At 40.9% G+C, this 21,284-nt stretch overlaps 1 protein-coding gene across 1 annotated transcript in view; it reads right to left on the reverse strand.

The window, feature by feature from the left end:
* Nucleotides 1-21,284, reverse strand: part of LOC139623223 (serine/threonine-protein kinase 32C-like) — a 75,305-nt gene that overhangs the window by 27,156 nt on the left and 26,865 nt on the right. The window contains exon 3 of the mRNA XM_071481271.1: nt 416-567. Within this exon, the coding sequence (XP_071337372.1) occupies nt 416-567 (152 nt within the window). The remainder of the gene's footprint in view (nt 1-415; nt 568-21,284) is intronic.

A 21,284-nucleotide genomic window follows, 5' to 3' on the forward strand; every position in this document is an offset into this window, starting at 1 on the left:
CAGCCTCTGTTCACCCACATATCAGACTCAGGGGAAGAGTAAGGTCATTTCAAACCACAGTAATTATCAAATGTGTGCTTCACGGGCTCAGAGTCAAAATTAATATCCCAAAATATCTCTCCTGTGTAAATTGTTTCTGGAGGAAGATTTGTTTCAAGCCTTAATGACACGGACAAAACTTTTTTTTCCTTTTTTTTTTTTCACTGAGTGCCAAATGCAGAAAATAAAGTGCATGCAACAGTGCGAACATAATATCCACAAAGAGTACATCTATTTTAGGGCTGCAACAGATCTCAGAGTGAGCATGCACTTCTCCATTGAGAAGTAAATACACAGAATGAACAGACAGACAAAGCAGATGACTGACACAGGCGGAGCAGACCACACTCAAAGTGTAAAAACAGAGGATAGTCACCAGAGATTTACTAAAAAAACATGTTCAATTTCCTGTAGGATCTCAAGCTCTCTAAAGACGTTTCGGACCTCATCTCTCTCTATGCACTGCTGTTTGTTCATGTACTTCATGGCGTACATCTTCTCTGTGTCCCTCTTTTGCACAATGCATACCTGCAGCAAGAACAGGAGAAAACAGACAGAGAGACACAATTAATCATTTTAGTGTGAGATAAACATGCATTTAGACAGCCTGCACACAAAATCTGAAAGAGCATGGTTAAATGAACACATATACACAAATCTAAGCGCAGAGCTGTACTGGCGGGGGGATAAGAGTTACATCACCGCTGATATGTCTAAGCCAAGTTTGAAGCCTCACTGCTATGCAAATAAAGCATGTTTTCAAAATAGCCCACAGCATCTTTCAGCTGTTGATTAATGCGATTGTTGGGGTAGATACCCTGCGCCGATGCATAAACACTGACACGCTGAGCAGCTCTAATGAACTTCATTCTCAGACACAGAAGTTTGTGGCAGAAACCACTTCCAAACAAATCACCTCATGATTTATTCATCACAGGTTTTGTGGTTTTGTCAGGAAGTGGCTGCAAAAGGTAAGAGGCAGGATGGGACTCCAGAGAGGTCAGAGTTATTAGAGTAACATCACTGTCCAACCACAGTCATTAAACAGATCATGTCCTGTCTTGCAGATAAACATGGAATTGAGTTCTTAAAGTTGCTTGTCTATATTTCACTCATTATCTTTGTTGTATAAGACTAAATGATGGTAACATGGAGGCAGTTAAAGAAGAGGTTTGGATTCTTTAAGGTTCCATATTGTATAAAGGTAGATGTGTTTTTTGATTATAAAGCAGGTCTAGGTTCTATATTAATACTGTGAAAGTATCAAAGCCTCAGAAAATGAGCCTTAAAACCAGCCGTCAGGACTTCCGTAACTTTGTGATGTCACAACAAAGCAGTCACCGCTGTCAGCCATACCCCAAGCCCAGCCAACCTTGAACCACAATCCAAACTTCCAGTCACCCAATCAGAAGAGAGGCTCAGAGTCTCTCTTCTGATTAGCTCATCAGCCTGTTGTTAGTAGAGCTCCAGAGAGACGCCTGAGAGAGGAGATGTAAAACTACATTGAGATGTTTTTTGCTACTTAAAACCACAAATAAATCTTCTTACGGATATAAGCACTCCAAATTAAACGCCAGAAAAGTGTAAAATATGGGACCTTTAATACAACAGTCATATGTTATATGGGATTGTTTTAAGGCCAGTATTGAGAGGAGGCATGAATGCAGCAACCAACAGCTCTCAGCATTCAGTAGACATGACGTATGTGTATTGTATGACTTGAAAGAAATCTGAATCTATTCTTTAACATGGCTTTACAGCAATCTCCAAAGGTTTCCAAGATCTAATTTGCATGACTGTTGAGCAGGGATACCACCAACACTGCCAGTAAAATGCTTAAGTGGGCCAGAGGGAAAACACATATTCACAGTAGCTTCAAATGCAAAATGGCTAACAAAATGAACAAGAATTTAGTTAATCCTTTATTTATTTAACCTGATTTGTTCAATATCATGTAAACAAGAACCCTGGTATCCTTAATCGGAGAAAGAGATTAAGAGAAATCTGGTTAACTCAGCTAGATTTCTAATGGAGACAGCAGATTCCTTTTTCTTGTTTATCTGGGCTGGAGAGTGTGCATAACAAAGACTGAAGACGGAAACTCACAATCACTGTGGCAGCAGTGCAGCAGTTACTCATCCATGTAATACACTTAATATGCCAGCCTTGGTTTGAAGCTGTGGTAGGGGGTTGGGGTAGAATCTGATTACAGAGCACCTGCATGTAAGCGCAATCCCTGATTTACCTCCTTAACTGGATTTCTCCCAATAACCTGGCTTCTGGTGTGCACACACACATGGTGAATGTGAAACTCTGACAGAAAGACAGAAGGGTTCACACCATCATGCAGTCAAAGGGCTTCAGGAGCAAAATCTAAACAGCTGTTTTGGCCCTTAAAAGTGTCCCACAATGACCTGAGTGTAGCATGTAGCATAAACAGGGCGCTGCTATTTCTGTTATAGACAGAGGGCCTTCGATGAATTGAATTGTCCACCAAGGCACAGGTCTCCTCATTATACTCCAAGCCAGACAGATGGCTCAGATGGCTTTACACAGCACTCTGGCCCTGATGCGCTGCGAAAACACCCATCTCAGATAGTCCTTCTCTCTTTTGTTCAGTTTTTAGGCGAGAAAAGGTGCCAACAGGAAGAGAACGTCTCCCTTGTTTCCATGCAGGTGTGCAGATGCATGGTTTCACATTTTGCATGAATGAGGTGATACCGTCTTGAAATGAGTTTATTCAAAATGTCTTCTATATTCAAATTACCTCTGCATTCAAAACAAATTAGAACAATCAAGTCATCTAAAAATGCTTTGTTAACACAGATTTTTCCACTGCAATAAGGATCCCCCCCCACCCCACCCACCCCCCGCCCCCCACTTGATTAAATGGGGAAAAAGATGATTTTGAAAAGAAACACCAAGCTAAATGTGGTGTTAAAATGGACATTATCTGTCTGGTGAAAGGAGGAAACCTATTACTGCGTAAATCACCATCTATTTAATTTTACTTATGGTTTCCTCTCAAGCACAAAGCTCAAATGAGTGCCAGGATTGACTCGGCTGTTTCTCAACTTTCCTTTGTCTGGATCCCCTCCAAGCTCAGATTTTACCCACTTCTGTCACTTTCATTAGTTAATCATAGCTGAAATTAATCAAACCTGCTCCTTCTTCTTTATCAACTGTGTCTATGAGCCAGCTAAACTGACCTACTGTAAGTAGTAAACCAGTTAGCTGGAAATGCTAATGTTTGCAGTTTACATTGGAGCAGATAAACATAGTGTTAAGTTCATTCACCACACCTTTGCTCCTCTACAGTTACAGTTGCTGATGCAAACGGTCAGTTGATTCTCAGGCAACCTTCTAACATTCAGATTTCATGTAACTATGAATAAATCTGTACAGTTACTAATATTAGCCATTATTAGTCCCTGGAGACTGTTAACATCTGATGGTTTAATACTGATACAAAGGACTTCCCTTATCTCTATCAAGAAAATACAGTATGGGATTCTGTTGGAAAAGCCAAACATATATTCCACACAATCTTTTTTCAATTAAAAACTTTAAATGTCAGAAGAAAATATTCATTTTTGACTGTTTAAATTTAAAAATCCAGTTCAGTTCACCCATACCCCATACCTCCTTTTTAGATTTTTTTTAGCCCTCAGCATGATAAAACACAGCTCCAGGCCCTCCCTTTTTCCATCTCCCTCATTGAGCTCAACACCAGACCCAGTTTCTCTTTGCTCTCAGCCAAGCCAGTCTGTGCCATCTGCACTGTGCTTGAAGGTAGACTAAATAAACTCATTTAAATCCGGCAAACAGGAATCCAAAAGGTCTTTTACACATTTTCATCCTTCTTTCACTGTTAAGGCCAATAAGCCTCGTTCCCACATGCACCTTAACCTGTTTATTTTCCATGTCATGTGGGAACAGAGTTGATTTTTAGAGACACTGCTTTTCACTGGCTCAAAATCTATTTCTGAATAACTTCTTTTTGGCTTCGTTGAAAGCAAAAGCTGGAAGATAGTAAGATAAACGATGCTAAAGGTTGCAAGGCTCTGACATACAGAGAACACGGCCAGAGACTGCCACAGTGTACACTACATGTAACATCCAAATACTAGTCCTGTGCAAGTGAGAAACAGTCACATTGTGTGGGAAATAACTTGAGATAGATGTTTTTATATGAGGCCCTTGGGTGACAGATTATTAGAGTGACAGAAAACTGTGACTGCACACACAGTACATCATTCAGTGGATATAATATTTATTTTCTACTATTGGTACAGAACTCAATTTTTTCCAAGAGATGTGATCTGTAAAGTTCAAAGTACCACTGAGTAGAGTGTTTAAAAAAATGCTCCCAGCTCACAACCAACATTACTACATGAGCATAATGAAACTAAATAAGTTAAATGTTAAATGTTAGAATATGTATTATGAGTAGAAAATAAATCTAAAAACTACTAGCAGTAGCAGCATTCATAGGCATCATCCTTCTTTCTTATCCTTTGAATTTTTCATGTGGCTTCATTCTAATGCAGGGACATGCACTGTGTGGTGGCTCTAGCAGCTCGAGCTGCTGCCCCTTTGCCCCTTTAACGGTTGATGTGCCCCTCTGGACAAAATAAACAGAATTATTACAACTCTTATTGCTGCTATTCTTGTAATCATTGTTGTGAGAAAGCCTGCCAAGATCCAACTCAACAAGTCACCCTCTTTACTGTCAGTGTTAACATCTTTTGAAGATTTAGTTGAGAAAGGGCTCCACACCTCTTTTGTTGTTTGTGAATGAATATTTTTTTTAAATCTTTAATTCTGTTTGATTGATTTACATGAGAGTTTGTAATTGATTGATTGACAGGGCAAGAATCCTTTCAGTGCTCTATTTTTTATTTTAAGATATTCCTGCTGATACTGGTGAGTATGTTTATTAGTGACTGAAGCATTAGACACTGTATCTAAGTTTGTTGCTTAGCACTCTAAAAGACACATTTTTTGACTGTGATGACCCAAGATCATCTTGATGTTGGAACCCGTGTTGCTCATTGATTGCAGTACCTCTAGAGAGAGCTGACAGCGGCAGAGAGAGACAGAGATAAGGAAGACAGATAAAGCCCTTTGTCAAAACCAATTTCAAAGCATTAGCCAACAGGTGGATTTTTAGAAATGAAACATCCGATGGCTTTGTCCTGAATTTCTCAAAAAATACCTGTGCACGTCCCTTGTGTGTGCTCCTTTTTCTGCGCTGCTGACCATATTCTCTGTGCTCTGTTGCTATTCTCCCTAAAGATGCATTATACACAGCTATTTATAGATTTTCTTTATTACGGACACTGTGATGATTGTGTAGAATGTGTTGGTTGAATTTCCCAACCAATCAGATATGACCATGTCAGTCATCTCCTGCCAGCCCCATCTTATCTGGAATCCCCAGGGACCGGACAGAGAAGTGAAATGATGACTTTTAAAAAGGATTTATTCATATATTCATAGGGCATATTAGCAATTCAATGCATTAGACTAGTTTAGTATGGAGCAGAAGAAAGTCACAATTTTGAGGTGATAGATGTGAGGCAGAATGTTTTGCAAGATATTTACATATGAATGGAGACATTTTCACATAGATTGAAATCATCCCTGTAACGTGTCCATTTAAGATTGAGGCACCGATAGAGCGATGGCTTCTGAGACCAATTCTCTCCAAGCAGTAATGGACACTAAAGTATCCATAATTAATTCTGCAATGTTATCTCCAAAATGCTAATGGTCAGCATTAGCCAACCCACTATTACTCTGCTGGCGAGGTTTTCACTGTTAAATCCTAATTTCGGAACACCTGCTATTCAAATTGCCTTTGAATATTTGTGTGTGATAAAGGTCATTTTGGTTTCAAACAGGCAGGGTGGAGTCCAAGGATGGTGCCAAATTTCCCCGCTGGCTGGTTGGCGGTGCATCTGGGGAAAGAGCTGGTTAATAAATTGGCACATTATGCAGACCGGGCTCTGGATTGTCAAGCCTCGAGCCAGCACGAGTCATCCAATGAGAGGAACTCAAGGTGCTGAAAATCTAACTAAGGAGCAATCAATTTTTCTTTTCTTTCTTTATGTCAGTATTATTTATTAAGGTGGCACCTATTCTGTAGTTGGGTGCCATGACACCATTGCAGAAGAAAAGGAGATGACGCTACTAATAGAGTGCCAGTCAAACCTCAAACTGCAAAACTGAAATGTGATGGAAACATTTAAATAACGTCTCCTCACTGATCCACACAGATCTTATGTTGTCATTTTTCCTCTGTGGATTTAGTTCAGTCGTGACAATCAACAGCAGCAGAACAGTGTATGTGGGATCAACTTAAAATGATGTAGCTCACTGATGTGTTTTGTAGCCATTTTTAATGTGCCATATTTAAGGTATTGATATCCATAAGAACAAGACTTGTAGTTTTAAGCACCAAAAACCACCTCAATGTAGTTTCACATCTCCTCTCTCAGGCTTCTCTCTGGAGCGCTAGCAACAGGTCAGCCAATCAGAAGAGAGGCGGTTTTCTAAGTGATTGAATAAAAATATAACAGATTTCAGGTGAACACTCAAAGAAACCAAATCCTGCAAGGTTGGACGATGGGTCAATGTGCCAAGCCCCACCACTTGGGACACGGCTGAGGGTGGTGACTGCTTTGTTGTGACGTCACAAAGTTCCAGAAGTCCTGACGGCTGGTTTTAAGGCTCAGTTTCTGAATACAGGCTGTGTGCATTTCTCTGTGGACTGAGGCTTTGATACTTTCTCGGCATTAATATCAAAAAGACATGGACATCAACCTTTATACGATATGGGACCTTTAACAGAGGAGGCCTATGGTAGAGGGGAATTAGACAAATCACGCTCTGGATTTGATGGCTTTTGTTGACAGTAAGAAAAATATAGAATATCACCGGCTGGTTTCTCTTGTTTACTATGACCATTTGAATTCAAAAGGGGCCTTGTTTGAGGAGGGGCCCTGGATGTTCACCAGTGTTTTGACCAGCTGCATTTATATACAGCTTATGAGTAAAATTCACTGTTACGGTCCAGGTGACAATGAATTCAGCTGCAGCTGTCAGACTGCTGTAGTCCCATGCAACAGGGAGCTTGAATGGCTTTGCAGTTAATGAGCAAATACAGTTGAAGGGAAAAAAAGGCCATTCATATGGGCTGTGTCCAGGGTTTATACTTGGCTTCAGAGTCCATATCTCCAAGCAGCGGGCAGGACGACAGCGCTGGGCCGGGGTGAGATGCTGTCACAATGTTGGCTGTAATCTCTGACCACCAGCTGCACATAGCACCTGCTTATCTCTCGTAAAAAGAGCTTTTTAGAGGTGGTCAGAGAGGCATACACACACACATGCACACACATACACATAGAGGCAGGACCTACTGATTTCTCTGAGGACAGTGTTTGTCGTTTGATGTGGAGGTATTCGAATGCAAGGATGACGCACGTGAAGGAACGCAACAGATGAGAGCACCTGTCTGTCTCATCCTCAAAGACAGGCGCACAAAGAATCCCTCCTTTGCATCACAACAGCTCGGATAGTCACTTTTAATGGTTTTGAGCTCTGAAGCATGAAACTAACTTTGGTTTTTTTTTTGCAGCACAATCATTATTTAATCAGCGCTAAGAAAGGAGAACACCGCTAATAACAAGGAACTCAGCGGGCTGTTTCCTGGAGTTAATCTCCACAGGGGCAGCCAGGGGCACCTGGCAGGTAGAGAGACACATTCCTGCGATTGAACAACACATTCAAACATCCACCATTCTAAATAAAGCCACCACAGTTATTCAGCCATATGTTCTAAAAAAAACTTTTGAGGATCCCTAATGAGGCGATACGAACAGCAATTACAGAATAACAGTGCTAGGTCTGCCATGATGGGAGCAGCTACTTGTAAACTCTGATTTAAAAGCAGCAGTAATCCATTAAAAAAGCAACAGTGATTCATTAATAATTCAGTATTTCATATTCAACAGAACATCAGAGACTGCACGGTAAACCATGCAGATTGCATACAGCCTACTGAAAGGGTAAAGATGACTCTAAGTCCCTATTGCTGGCTATAGTAAACTGGTCAAAAGTCTCGGTCCTGATCAGTTCACACAGTCTATGCATTTCTCAAAGATGGGGAACACATGTCCACATTTACATCATGACCTGATAAAACCACATGCACCACAGATACATAATTAAGAAATCCATCTTTGTTGCAAAGTTACCTGCAGAGTTAACTAGCTGTGTGCTGCTGAAGCACATTAACTTGATGTTTCTATGTTAAAAAAACTGAAAAGCACAGTAAGAATGCAGCTTAATGCTAATAACTTCAGTTATTAACAGTATTTGCAGTTGCCACAAATGATCAGTAAACCTGCTGACTGTTGCCTTGTTGGGCTGCAAGCTGATTTATAAATAAATCGTCTCACTCAGTGTGATATAATTTGGAATAATTAGACTGTTACACAATAATAAGCCCATGTCAAAGAAAAAGCCGGCTGTGTGTGTAATAGTGTAGTGGAAGTAAGTGTGTCTCCACTGTGGCTCTGTGCTCTGAATGAAGAAATGTTGTATAAATGCACAGTTTAAATGGCCAACTTCTGGTATGATATTTACACTAGTAGAAACACGTTCCTATTTCAGGTGTACACAGAAAGTTAAAGGACAAAATCACAGAGTCAATATGATAGTGTCAAAGTTCTGAAATGTATATAAAACTATGATTATAGAACAATAACAAAATTTTAATTCCTTTTTGTAAAACATGAGTCTTTCTAAATTTGCTGGAAAAATTCCACTGAGACTCAATGTGACCTATCTGCTAGTATGACCCATCTACTGCTGATCATGAGACTAATTATATATTCCACTGAGACGATCTGTCCAGCTCCAACTTCAGCCTTCTTACCCGGTTGCTGATGGGCGGGTGATGTTAATTTGGAAGGTCACTGGATAATGATTCCACAGGGCACTGGAAGATTCACAATAAAAAATATATTCCTCCTCCTGGCTTAAAAGAATCCTATTTAGTTGAGGTAAGAGAAATAATTCTTTGATAAAGTACCAGTATGTCAAAAGAATACCAATTGTTAGGTCAAACAGATAATTTCTTTGCTTAGCTTAATTAAATCCAAGTGGTGCTTTCTCCTTCAGTTCCATTAAAACTTTATCTGTACCTGAAGCACCATTACTCCCAATACAGAAAAAAGTTCTGTGGTATTAAAAAGCTGAGTTCAAGATGAACAGCTCCTTCAACATCCTTTTATTAACTGAGGGATCCTGCACGATTGAGTATTACGCTGGCAGAGTTAAGAGGGGCGGAAAATATTGGAGCAGAGACTGACAGACTGACAGGGCTATCGGCAACAGCCTCAAACTACGCTCAAAATAGTAGGCGAGGAAGTTCATTACTCCCCTTTAATAATGTCTTTCATCTATCACAGAGGAGATATTAAATCCTACACACCACTACAATCTCACTCACGGCTTTTATCATATTCTGGATATATACTTCAGATATTTCTCTCACAGTTAGGCTGAATATCCCATAATGACCTAACAGGTCAGACTGCAGTGTCTTGTTGAAGGATGTTGATATAACACAGAATAGCGACTGAAGCTTAAGTGCTGCAGTGATTATAAACCTTGGCACCAGAACCCGAGGCATTACAAGATGATTTATGGTCTCTGAGAAGAGAGCTGCGTGTGATACCAATACATTATTGTTATATGAGACTGCACTTTGTATGGGTTTTGGTTGCTACAGCATCATGATATAATATGCTATGCTATACTATACTATACTATACTATACTTATGTGACTCTCATCTGTTTGGTGATCATGTTGGCATTGCTCATAAATTTTTACCTCAATGTTTTATTGTATTTGAATATCTTTTAAAAGTACTTTAAGTCATACCCTATAATATATGTGCTTTATACCAATATAAACTAGTGATTCTATACAATATTGGGTTAACAGCTCAATGTGCTCACAATATTTTTAACAAAGCTGGGGGTTTTTTTATTTCACCATTCGCTATAGTTGTGCAAAATGCATACAAGAGACAGTCTCTCTTAAATGAATAAATGAATGACCTTGTTTCATAAGAAGATCCAGATCAGCATTAAAGTATTATTGTGCATGCTGCCTCACTGTTATGGCTTACTGGGACAGTTGAATCACATGAAACCATCATTACCGTCATCAGTGAGTCAAAATTTGTGTGCTGTAAAAAAAAAGAACTCCAATTTTTAAAGGCAAACAGATGCAGATGTGCAATAGGCATGAACTGAGAAGAAGTATCCACATTGAGTGCATGAGGGGTTTCAGTCTAGATGAGCACTTGAAGCATGATCAGTGTATAAATTAATATTTTGGAAAAAAATAGTTTCTGTCATTTTAGGCAGTTCTTATTACACTGACACGTTATTGTGGTTACTGTGGTTATTTGGTTTTAATTAGTTAGTTTATGCTATAAAACGGGATTGTGATGTTATGATTGACAGCTGTGACTGACTTGCAATTGGGTGGGGCCAGTGTGGGGCTCCACCAATCTATAAATGATGTCACCTGCACAAGATGGCAGCACCCATATCCAGGATATTTTGGTATTTTTTGCATTTTTGTACAGTGGAAGTAAGTGGAGACACGTCATCCATCTTTTTATACGGTCACTGACTGGATCCCACACTTTGCCTAATGCAACACAATGACATAGACATTTGATAGTCACATCACATCCAGGCTAGCCTTTGTCCTGCTACCCTCTGTTAATCAACACAACTAGTACAGTGCCCATTCACAATGTGCCTGTCAGTAGTGGCTGATTTCTTGGCCACCATGACTCCATCTAGTTCCAACTTTTTCTTCAGGTCAAGTAACATGTAGCAAAGCAACGTTTAAAGCTTTCTTGAGAACTGCTGATCCAGGAACTTCACAGTTGACACTGCACCTCCCTCAGTTCTCATCAATAAGCCTGTGAAGTTTGCAGTCGATCAAATGAGCAGCTGCAGAGAAAATTGAAATAGAGATAAACCATGTTCCTAGCTAAACATTTACTTTGTTCATTCATCCATTCATTAGCCATACTGTTTATCCATTCAGGGTCACAGGAGGGCTGGAGCCAGTCCCAGCTGACATTGGGCGAGAGCAAGGTACACCCTGGACAGGTCACCAATCAATCACAGGGCTGACTTACACAGAGAAACAACCATTCACACTCACATTTACACCTACAGGCAGTTTAAAGTCGCCAGTTAACCTTGTGGGAGGAAGGCGGAGTACCTGGAGAAAACCCACGAGAACATGCAAACTCCACACAGAAAGGCCAGAGCCGACCAGCAGGTTCAAACCCAGAGCCTTCCTGCACCACCGTGTTGCCCTGATTACTTTGTGAGCAAAAAAAATTCAACGCCCACAAAAGAGAAAAAAAAAAATGCTGCAAGCACAGTAGTAGTTTTATGTTATGTTTTTTGTTCAATGCTTTGTACCAATGCTCTACTCTAAACTCGCTTTTTAAACTTTCTGTTTGTGATCTCTAATCTATCTAAAAAACTTTTTAGAGTGTTCACTCGTCTCTGTCCGGCTGTTATTACGTCTGGGTCACAACCCTTCAGCCTGCTCATGGTCTGCCTCGTGTTGAGCCGTGACATTTAGCCCGCGAACGTCTAAGGCTTATGGGAAATGTCTGAAGGTGTTTGTTGAAGGCCAATAAAATACCAACAGTATAGGAGTATAACCTATACTCAGTCTTTACAGTACCACTACATCATTAGTCACAATTAGACGGTTGTTTTGAGACATAAAGGTTGACACAAGGTCTTGGGACAGACTGTCCTCCCACTTGGCCACCTTCATGGAGTATCATGTAGTATTTTGATATCAGATCTCCTATAAGGTGTCAGAGCAGGTGACCTGTAGTCACCCCGTCTGTCCTTGTGTGCCTGGCCTCCAGGCAGGTGATTCTCAACCAATAAAAATAGAAGCCCAAATTCCCTTTCTGCTGCTCTAAATCTTTCACATGTTAAAAAATAGTGATCTTGGGCTGCCGCCCAGACTTTTGCCTCAGCCTCTAGCTCTTCTCTGTCTACCCAGACCTCCCCCTGGTTTGTCTCAATGTCATGCGCTCCTTGAACACATGCGCTTATTAAACGCTTATTAGCTGAACATATCACTTGGACACAAAAAAAAAGCTCTTTCATGTCGTGCTTCAAAGCAAAGCGTCACCGTTAAATCCCAGGGATGGCTGCGTGTTGTTTACCTTTACAATCCGCCTTCTTCCTCCTCCTCCTCATCCCCTCCACTGTTCTGCTATAGTTAGCAGCCCTATCAATTGTTGTCAGAAGGTCTAAAGCTCCTGGGATAACAAGGATTGCAGAGAGGAGAAAAGGGTTGGGTGTTAAATTTAGTGGACTCAGTCAGGAAGCTGCGGATTTTCTGTTTTCTAGGTCAGGTAAGTGCCAAGTCGGCCAGAAGCCTCTGACTGAGACACATGGGGAAACACGAACAGATAGAAGACCACTGTCTGAGGTGAGAGAGGAAGGGAGGAAGACAGCGCATCTTATGTTTCTACCCCTTAAGTTCAGCGGAAATATACTGTGCATTAAGCGCTGGCGTCCATCATTCCCACAGATTAAGTTTCATCTTGTGTTTGTTGTCGGTACAATGGTTTAACACTCATCATCGGCGTGCAGTGACTGAAAAACACACACTCACTCACATACACACACTCACAAATGCTGCATTTTAGCAAGAGTGCTTTGAGAGGGGCAGGCGAGGCAAACACACTTTCAGGGTCTGATGAACATGTCATCCAGGGAGAAGAAGGAATAATTTGCTCTTTCATTTGGTTCATTCCACTGGATGTCTTCTGTTCCACAGCGGCTGCTGTCAGCCTGCAGGAAATGAAAGTGTTTACTGAGCTTGGCCATCCATTTGCACAGCTCTAGGATGCACTATTATGGCAGGCATGACCATTCATAAGCACAGTCATGGATCAGACTTCTCTGAGACTGAGCTGCGCAAAGTGAAGGAGGAGGTGTCTGTGTACAAGTGTAAGAAGTACAGATAAATACAAATCACTTCACAATATATGTTGACACTTTCATCTCACGACATCTCAAGCACTTGCACACACAAACACACTCTGATAGCTTGTGAGTGCGTCAGTCCCTGAAAGTCACTGAAAATAACACAGGGATTTGGTGTAACTGAGGGAAAAGCCAAACCAGTCTGAGTAATGGCTCCATGCTACCAATGCCACTCTTTCTCTTCTTATACCTATTAGGACACTTCATCCCTCAGTATCTGCTAATAATGAGTATCGATCAGACACCAGTGCTCCCTGTTTTTTACCTGTTGCATACCTCACAGTGGGAAACTCACTGGGATCATTTTATACAGGTATCATGAAGTTAAAGATCACTGTGACTAGATTTCTTCATCATTTAATCTGCCAATCACTTCCTTGAGAAATCATGCAATTGCCTTTTCTATAAAATGTCAGAAAGTCAATTGTTCAGGGTGGCATCTACAAATGTCTTGTTTTGACCAACCAACAGTCAAAAACCTAGTTCACTATCATATTTGACCCACTGCAACAAATTCTCCAATTTGAAAAGCTTTGATTTTTTTCCCCGAATAAAAACAAGTAACCAATTAAATAGTAGGATAGCTAATGGGCAATAATAGTTGCCCATTAGCTTTTTGTCAATCAACTAATCAATTCATTAACTAATAATTTAAGCTCTAGCTGTGATGCAAAAAACTCTGACTGACTGACTGAATTGAACTAATTAAACAACCAATGACTTGGTCACATCATAGCTGATACATGATCAGTTTAATATGGTCAATATCGATCCCAATACTGATCCAGTGTATCAGAATGGGACAGTCTTGCCAATATTCCATAATGAACTTTCAATTTGAAGTATTGGTTGTTCTGGTGGCATAAAACTAAAAAAAAATGTCCTCAGAGGAAAAAGAGACAGTAAAGCAGACCTCTAAATATTGTGTTGAATGAGTACAACAAAAGAGAAACTTCAATACACATAATTTAACTAATGTAAAAATCCTAAAATGCCCTCTGGGCAAAGACACCAAATGGCAGAAAATTGCTCTCAAAGCAGGAATGCATACACAGGCTCTCCTCGAGTCAGTGCTTACCTCCAATTTATATAAAACACAAAGAAAGACTTTGAAGCCACTCGTGTATGAAGGTCAGAAAATGTAAGGACAGCATAATGAGGATGACATGCATCACACAATGTAAAGGGGATTAAAGATGCACAAAAAGTGCCTGAAGGCTAATCTCAAGTATATTCTCTTCAGGCTCACTGGAGATGCGAGAGGTGTAAATGCATGTTTCATTAAAGGTGGAATATCTCATACATATTCATCAGCACGATGAATTTGGAAAGCTCTTATCTTATATCGTGTTCTATATCGTTATGATGGAAATACATGCAGCTTGATGACTCAAGGTGCCATGACCTCACAGAAACTATGTAATATGAAATGTCATAAATCAGTGAGGGATAAAACTGACCATTAGCGTGATTGACATCCTGCCTGTTACCTTGTTAACTACTGAGATTTGATACGGTATTTTAGTTCCTGCGTCTGACAGCTTGCAGGTCTGGTCCCTCCTCTGTTTGGAGGTTTCATTCCCTGAGCTCTCCGTTAAAGGGAATGTAACTCAGTTCACCATTCATATCCCTACGGGACCAACCACAACGCTGACATACATATATTTACTCTGTCAAATACATAAGCACTTTAGCTTACACGACTGAGCCCTGCCCCCTTTCTGTCAAACCTTTGTTCTCACACAGCATGTGGGCAGTTTACAGCAATATCAGTGGCAGATTTACTACTTAAAATTATTAGTATTTATTGAAGCAATGGGGCTTGGTTTTAAACAGGGGTAGATAAAAAGAAGGCTTTTGATTTCTAGTTGGCAACCATCAACTTTGCCACTTGAAGTGACATCTGTAGCAGATTTTAACAGCTGTATCTACCAAGGTCATTAAGCTAACATTAGCTCCTCGAGTTGATTTAAACATCTCCAGCTGACTTTTTTATGTTTGCAGCTGACTCATATGATGACTTGTAAAATGAAAACCCTGCAAAAAGATCTTAAATATATACACTTGATGACTACAATACATGATAAAATCCAAAAAGAATGAAGCTAAATGCCTCAGGCACAAAGTTAGCATCCACACCAGTTAATGATCCACGTAGGACACATGGGAATAAAGAAAGAGCATTGTTCCTATATTGTCTTTTAGCATGAGGATTAACTGATGTGTTTTGAAAATGTAACCCCACTTCAGATAAAGCTGGATGCTGGAGTGTAAAATTCCCCATATACAACAAAGAGCAGGATGGAGCTAGCTGCTAGCGCTAACTGCTAGCGCTAACTGCATTAACATCCAGAACCAGCCTCCACACAGTAAGGATGTACCGCACAGACCACAATGAACCTGCAAGACACAGTCTAACCTATAACCCCACTAACTAAGTAGTTAGTTGATATGATATGCCAACTATTGGCCTAGGAAGTATCGTCTATTATTATAGGTAAATGGATGTGATTGCAACCTAATCAATTCCTTACTGCTTTGCTCTCATTCTTACTATAACCCCATACAAGGATCGGAAGAAAACTGTCAAAAATCGCTATTTGTGGAAGGTTGCTAACAGACAATTGCATTCGTGTCTACTAGAAAGCTGATTAATGCTGACCAAAATGCAGCCACTCATATCTAAAATGTAAAATATTTCTCAGTCTCTCAGGCATCCTGATGTCCAGCCTCGGCCAGCTGAACCAAAGATGAAAGGACACTGAGTTTGCAGGCTGATGGAATTCTTATCTGAAATTTTAAGAGTCATTTTTATTATCATTCTCTATCAGATTTTCATCAGAAAATGTAACCTTATCTTAAGACAAATGCTGGATACTGTAACAGTTTTACAATTCATTCTCCACGGAGCTGCACAGATATCAAAAATGTGGAGGTGGAACAAAACTCTCTTGTTTCTGGCTAACGCAGGCAGTGAAGTTAAATAATACAGTACATGTGAAGAGTGAGTTCCGGTATTCTTTGGGGAAAAGTGGTTGGAATGATAATGAATGCAAGGGAGAATTTAACCATATTATTAATGGAAATACTAAAATACTCATGATACATTTCTCATTAATGTGTCTAAGTACAAAGACAGGCTTTGGCATACTTGAACGATGATGAAATAAGATGCACTGCGGCGAAAAATTTCAGCGGTCCTGACAACGCTCTGGCACACAGCCTCACTGCCATTCTCATTTTCCACCATGTATATTATATTTTGTTGGCAGAAATGTTAATATTAACGCCTCCAAATGGCCTATTTCTTCTGGGCCCAATGTGCCCAGCCATTTTATCAACAAGAATATAGATGGGTAAAATTATGAAATGAAAACAAAGCAAATGAACACAGGGCTTTTCAAGATTTCTGAGCTCTGGATGCTTTTCAGGTCTTGAAGCTACTTTATTTATATGTTCATATGTTCCTTGCTTCTTTTGCTGACTATGCAGTGGAGCTTGGTACTGTGAACCTTACAGAGGTGTAGTGTAATTGAAGAGTATACTTTTCTGGGCTAATAGGTTGCTGAGGGCTACACTGCAGCTGGGCTTTGCTGCAAAGCTGCACTCTGCAAAACCAACTCTCATCTGAGCTCTTCACACCTGCAGCTAGAAGGTAAAGTCGAGGGAGGGGCTGTCAGCCTTTAGAGGCCGGAGCACTCTCAGTGTGCTGCCTAGAAACCCTGCAGGGGCGAACGGAAAACAGGACAGAAAACGATAACAAAGGCTTCATCATCTCCTGACCTTTCCACAGATGCTGGCGCCTTCCCCGATATGATGAAGGTGTCAAAGCCTCTCTCACTGCCCTCATCTCTTCCTCTCTTCCAGTCGCACTTATTTCTACCACCTGTCTCTGCTAGTCTACCTTTCTACGCCCATCACACTGGGTCCTAATGAGGGTTTATTCCCACTGAAGTGTGTGCGTGGTGCAGCCTATGAGGATGTAGAAACCACCAGCTGAGCTCCTGCACTACCTCTGACCTTCCTTGTCTCTCTCCATCCGCCTCCCTTTGTGCCCTCCTGTCTCTGTTTAGATGTTTACCTGCCCATCTGACTGGTGGCATTAAGGAGCTGTCACTAAACCCGTCAGTGCCGACGACTGTCACGTCCCCCCACGAGTGTCATCTCATCCCTCAAGCTCTCAGAACACAGGCCTTAATGAGCCCTGTGGCGGAAACAGCAGTCCCATATGCAGCCTGAGATGAGAAGATGGAGTGACAAAGGGGGGCAAAAGTGTGATGCTCCTGGGGAAAAAGGCAGAAGAGGAGCGAGAGAGCAACAGGGGAGCAGCAATTATCCTTACTCTGGTGCTGTGCATGGCCTTCCTGCCCTCTAGCAGGCATTACAAATGAGCTACAGTATATCCTCCACTGCTGTGGAAATAATCACACCTACCTACCATCACTCTTCACCCCAAGCTGCTAGAGGATAGATGCTCCAAAACATCAGAGAGAGAGGTGAGGAGAAAGTCTGCTTAGAGTGGAGAATTCAAACAATACGAATGTCATATTTTATTTTTTATAATACTATATTGCTTTGCCAACACAGGTTTCTTTACTGCCATGCCCATAAAAACACTTGAATTGAATTGTGGGAGGAGAAGAGGGGGATGGAGAGAGAAACTAGGGCTGGTGTATCTAAAGGAGAGGAAGAGGAAGAGGAAGGAGAGAGATACCTGCACTGATGTATGAAAGGAGATACAGGGGGATGATCTGCCCCAAGACAAGGAGAGAAGAAACAGAGATCTGAATCAAACCTTGTGCAGACTACACAACATTTTTTTGAGATCTAAGACATAAACCCTTGCCTTGGTATGAAAATTTGTGCTTGTGCCTCTCACAGCAGTTTCAAAAATGCAAAATGTCACAGACATTTCCACAGTTCCAACATGGTTGATTTCATGAAAGTCAAAAATAAGATGCTCCTGTAGTTGGAGCCACTTGGTGTCTTCTTTGGCATATAATAAGCCTTTAAATGCCTTTAATATGTTACTCCAACTGGACTTCCTGGATTCCTCTATTTCATAGTTTGACTTAGATACTCTAAACAACACGCCACACCAATAGCAGCCCCTGCATTGTTTAACATTAGTCTGAATCATTTAAAGGCCCCTTTACACTGTTCGATTTTACACTGTTCGATTCTGCGCTGGCTGAGATGGAAGTTGGCAGTCAATAGAGAAATGTGGTAAAATCTGTGGTCATCAATTCAGAATGGAGGTCCAACATCGCACTGTGAAACACGCCCATCGATGGCCAATCTGGAGCTTTGCCAGCTGAAATTTAGGACCAAGTTCTTCTGGTGTCACTGCTGGTGGGACGAACATCTACAAACAACCAAACAGAATACACTGGTCAGCTGCCATTTTAGTTTAAGGTTTAGGAGAAAAAAAAACAAAACACACAAATCAAAAAAAAAGTGTGTGACTGGAAAGACGAAAACCTTGTGGAGCTGCTTTTTCAAAACATAAGAACAGAGCAGATGGATGACACGAGCTGCTGAGATGCCTCTGCTCTCATATACATTAACACTGATTCATTCATCACACAATCTGACGTGCTTCAAAGTGATATCACAGTCTGATATAGACTGAGACAGATTTTAATCAGACCCATCTAACAGTGTGATCTCCTAAAAAAGTAAACAAAGCTTATTGTTGCACGGTCTCCAGGCACTTCAAATACATTCTGGACCTGACCTGGAGACCTATGATACCAGACCTGATGTTTGTTGGTCTATAAACACTAATTAGATTTTTGTTTGTAGATTTTAGGTATGAAGACAAGGAGCAGAGGCAGAGAGTTTAACCAAGTGTTTAGCATACAATTTATAGTTTGAACAACTAAAGCAGCAATATACATTACATTAAAGAAGCGATTTATAAAATTTGTTACTGCTACTTAGCCAACATTAACATTAACAGGTGTTAACTTACCAGTCAAGAAGTTCAGCATCAAACTCCATTCCTTTACTCGCCAAGAGCTGTCTTGAACTGAAATTAGCATGCTAACCAGCTAGCCCCGGCCCGTCTCATCCCTTTCTTACTCACTGGAGCCTCCAATCTGCCGGGAAACATCACGCTGCTCCGAGGGCGTATTAAAAACTCTTGTGTTGTAAATGCTGGCTGACGCTCGTGTCAAGTTACAGTCACCACCACCTGCTGCCATCAAGAAACCACGTTCGGCAGCAGAGAAAACTTACAAAGCAAACTGCCAGTGTATTCTGCATCACTTTGTGTCATATTGTTTGGTTTGTAAATGTGGGTCACAGCTACGGTCCCACTGCAGACACTTGGTCCTAAATTTCTACCATTGATTGATTCAGGTTGACGTTGACCACTTCCCACAGAACTGTTGACTTTTGTGTGGGATGGCCCAAAACTGCACCAGTGTAAAAAAGGGCCATAAGATCAGTTGCATTGTTTGTGTACCCCCTGTTAACATGACAACAGCTTGTGACAGGAAATGTCTTGCACAGTGCAGCAGTTGTGAGATTTTAAAAGGCTTGCAGTCTGCACAAGCTTTCAGACAGGGGGAGATGGCATAGAGAGAAGCTCATGTGTTGAAAGAGTGACAGCAAGAAGAGCGGTACAGAGAGATATCACTAATACTGTGAGTATATGAAAAAAAGAAAAGATAGAGAGTGAAAGAAAGAGGAAGGGACGAAGAACAGAGTAGAACCAGTGTTAGCCGTGTTTTCCGACGGCTTTCCGAAGAGGGGGATTCCTCTGCTTCCCCTCTGGCAGCCTCCCCTTTCTCAGCTCCAACCTACCTCATGACTGCCCACTGTGTGAGAACGACTCCCTTGACACACTTTCTGTCACCTTCAAAATGCACACCAACACACACGCAAACACACACATGCATATCTACAGTACTGCACACCAACTTTTCTTGGAGCACCCACACGCTGGAATATACAGACCATGTTTCACACACTGCTACAGTGTGAGATAAATCCCTCTCTCTCTGTGCTTGTGCCTGACTCTGTCCTTCATTTTTTTTTTTTTTTTTTTACATTTCTGACACACATCAATGTCTTTGTGCTGTGTTCATACTTTGTATAATAGTTTTTTTTAGACTGATATAAATCATTATAACCACATTTCATGAAATCATAGTTTTGTCTTTTAGAGGTCATAGTTTTCACGTCTTATTTATTTCCATCTACATCTGCGCTCACATACACACTGACAGGCTTTAGTGGGAAGCTAAGGCTCCATGCTGATAAGTATTCACAAACAGCAGGAGCACAGAGTGAGGACGCAGTGGGCCAAATAACACAGACAAGATGACCTCCAACAAGGACAAATTTTCCCAGGACATCTGCTTGACTATGAGTGTGGTTTGTCTGTACGTGCATGCACATGTCTCCATAAAAGTGTGTGTGTGAACATGACAGAGTTGCAGCTATTGCATAACTGGAAACCATCTCTATTTCTCCAGGCTCATGGATGAAGCAGTTGGCTTTTCTCATCCAATGTGGAAGAAAGGGAAACAAAAACACCTTTCCATTAAAACTTGTCTGTCACACCCATGTCTTTTTTTCTATCTTAGCCAGGAAAGCAGCTTATTTTAAGCTCTTTGTGTTTGAATTTTAAAACCAAGTAGCATTACAGTACATGTATCAGTACATGTAACATTTCTTCCAAAAACAAAAAAAAAATGGACTGAGTGTAAATCAGTATTCAAAACATCTGGGTTGCCCTGCTTCAGTTTCTGAAGCGCAGTGTATTTCCCAGCTTACTGCAGATTCCCTCCAGTATCATAAGGGGAGTGACAGCAGCTTGAGGGAACAAAGCAATAAGTAAAAATTAACATAAATTCACATGGTAATGTATTCAGCATTGGGCAATGACTTTCCGTATAACAGAGGGACATGTATTTGAAAAAAGATTGTGTTTTGAGAAGCAAAGCAGAGAGAATTGCAAAGGCATGCACAGACATGAGTATAATGAACAAATATTAGCCGTGATATTTGGGATTCAAAATGAAGATAAACTATTCCAATCTCAGGGGCCCAATTGTGTATCAACACACACACACACACACACACATACACACAGACACACTGCACC

This window comes from Trachinotus anak, unplaced genomic scaffold, assembly GCF_046630095.1.
Source record: "Trachinotus anak isolate AG129_WGS33_773 ecotype Australia unplaced genomic scaffold, CSIRO_AGI_Tana_v1 ptg000007l, whole genome shotgun sequence".
In the NCBI taxonomy this organism is placed as follows: domain Eukaryota; kingdom Metazoa; phylum Chordata; class Actinopteri; order Carangiformes; family Carangidae; genus Trachinotus; species Trachinotus anak.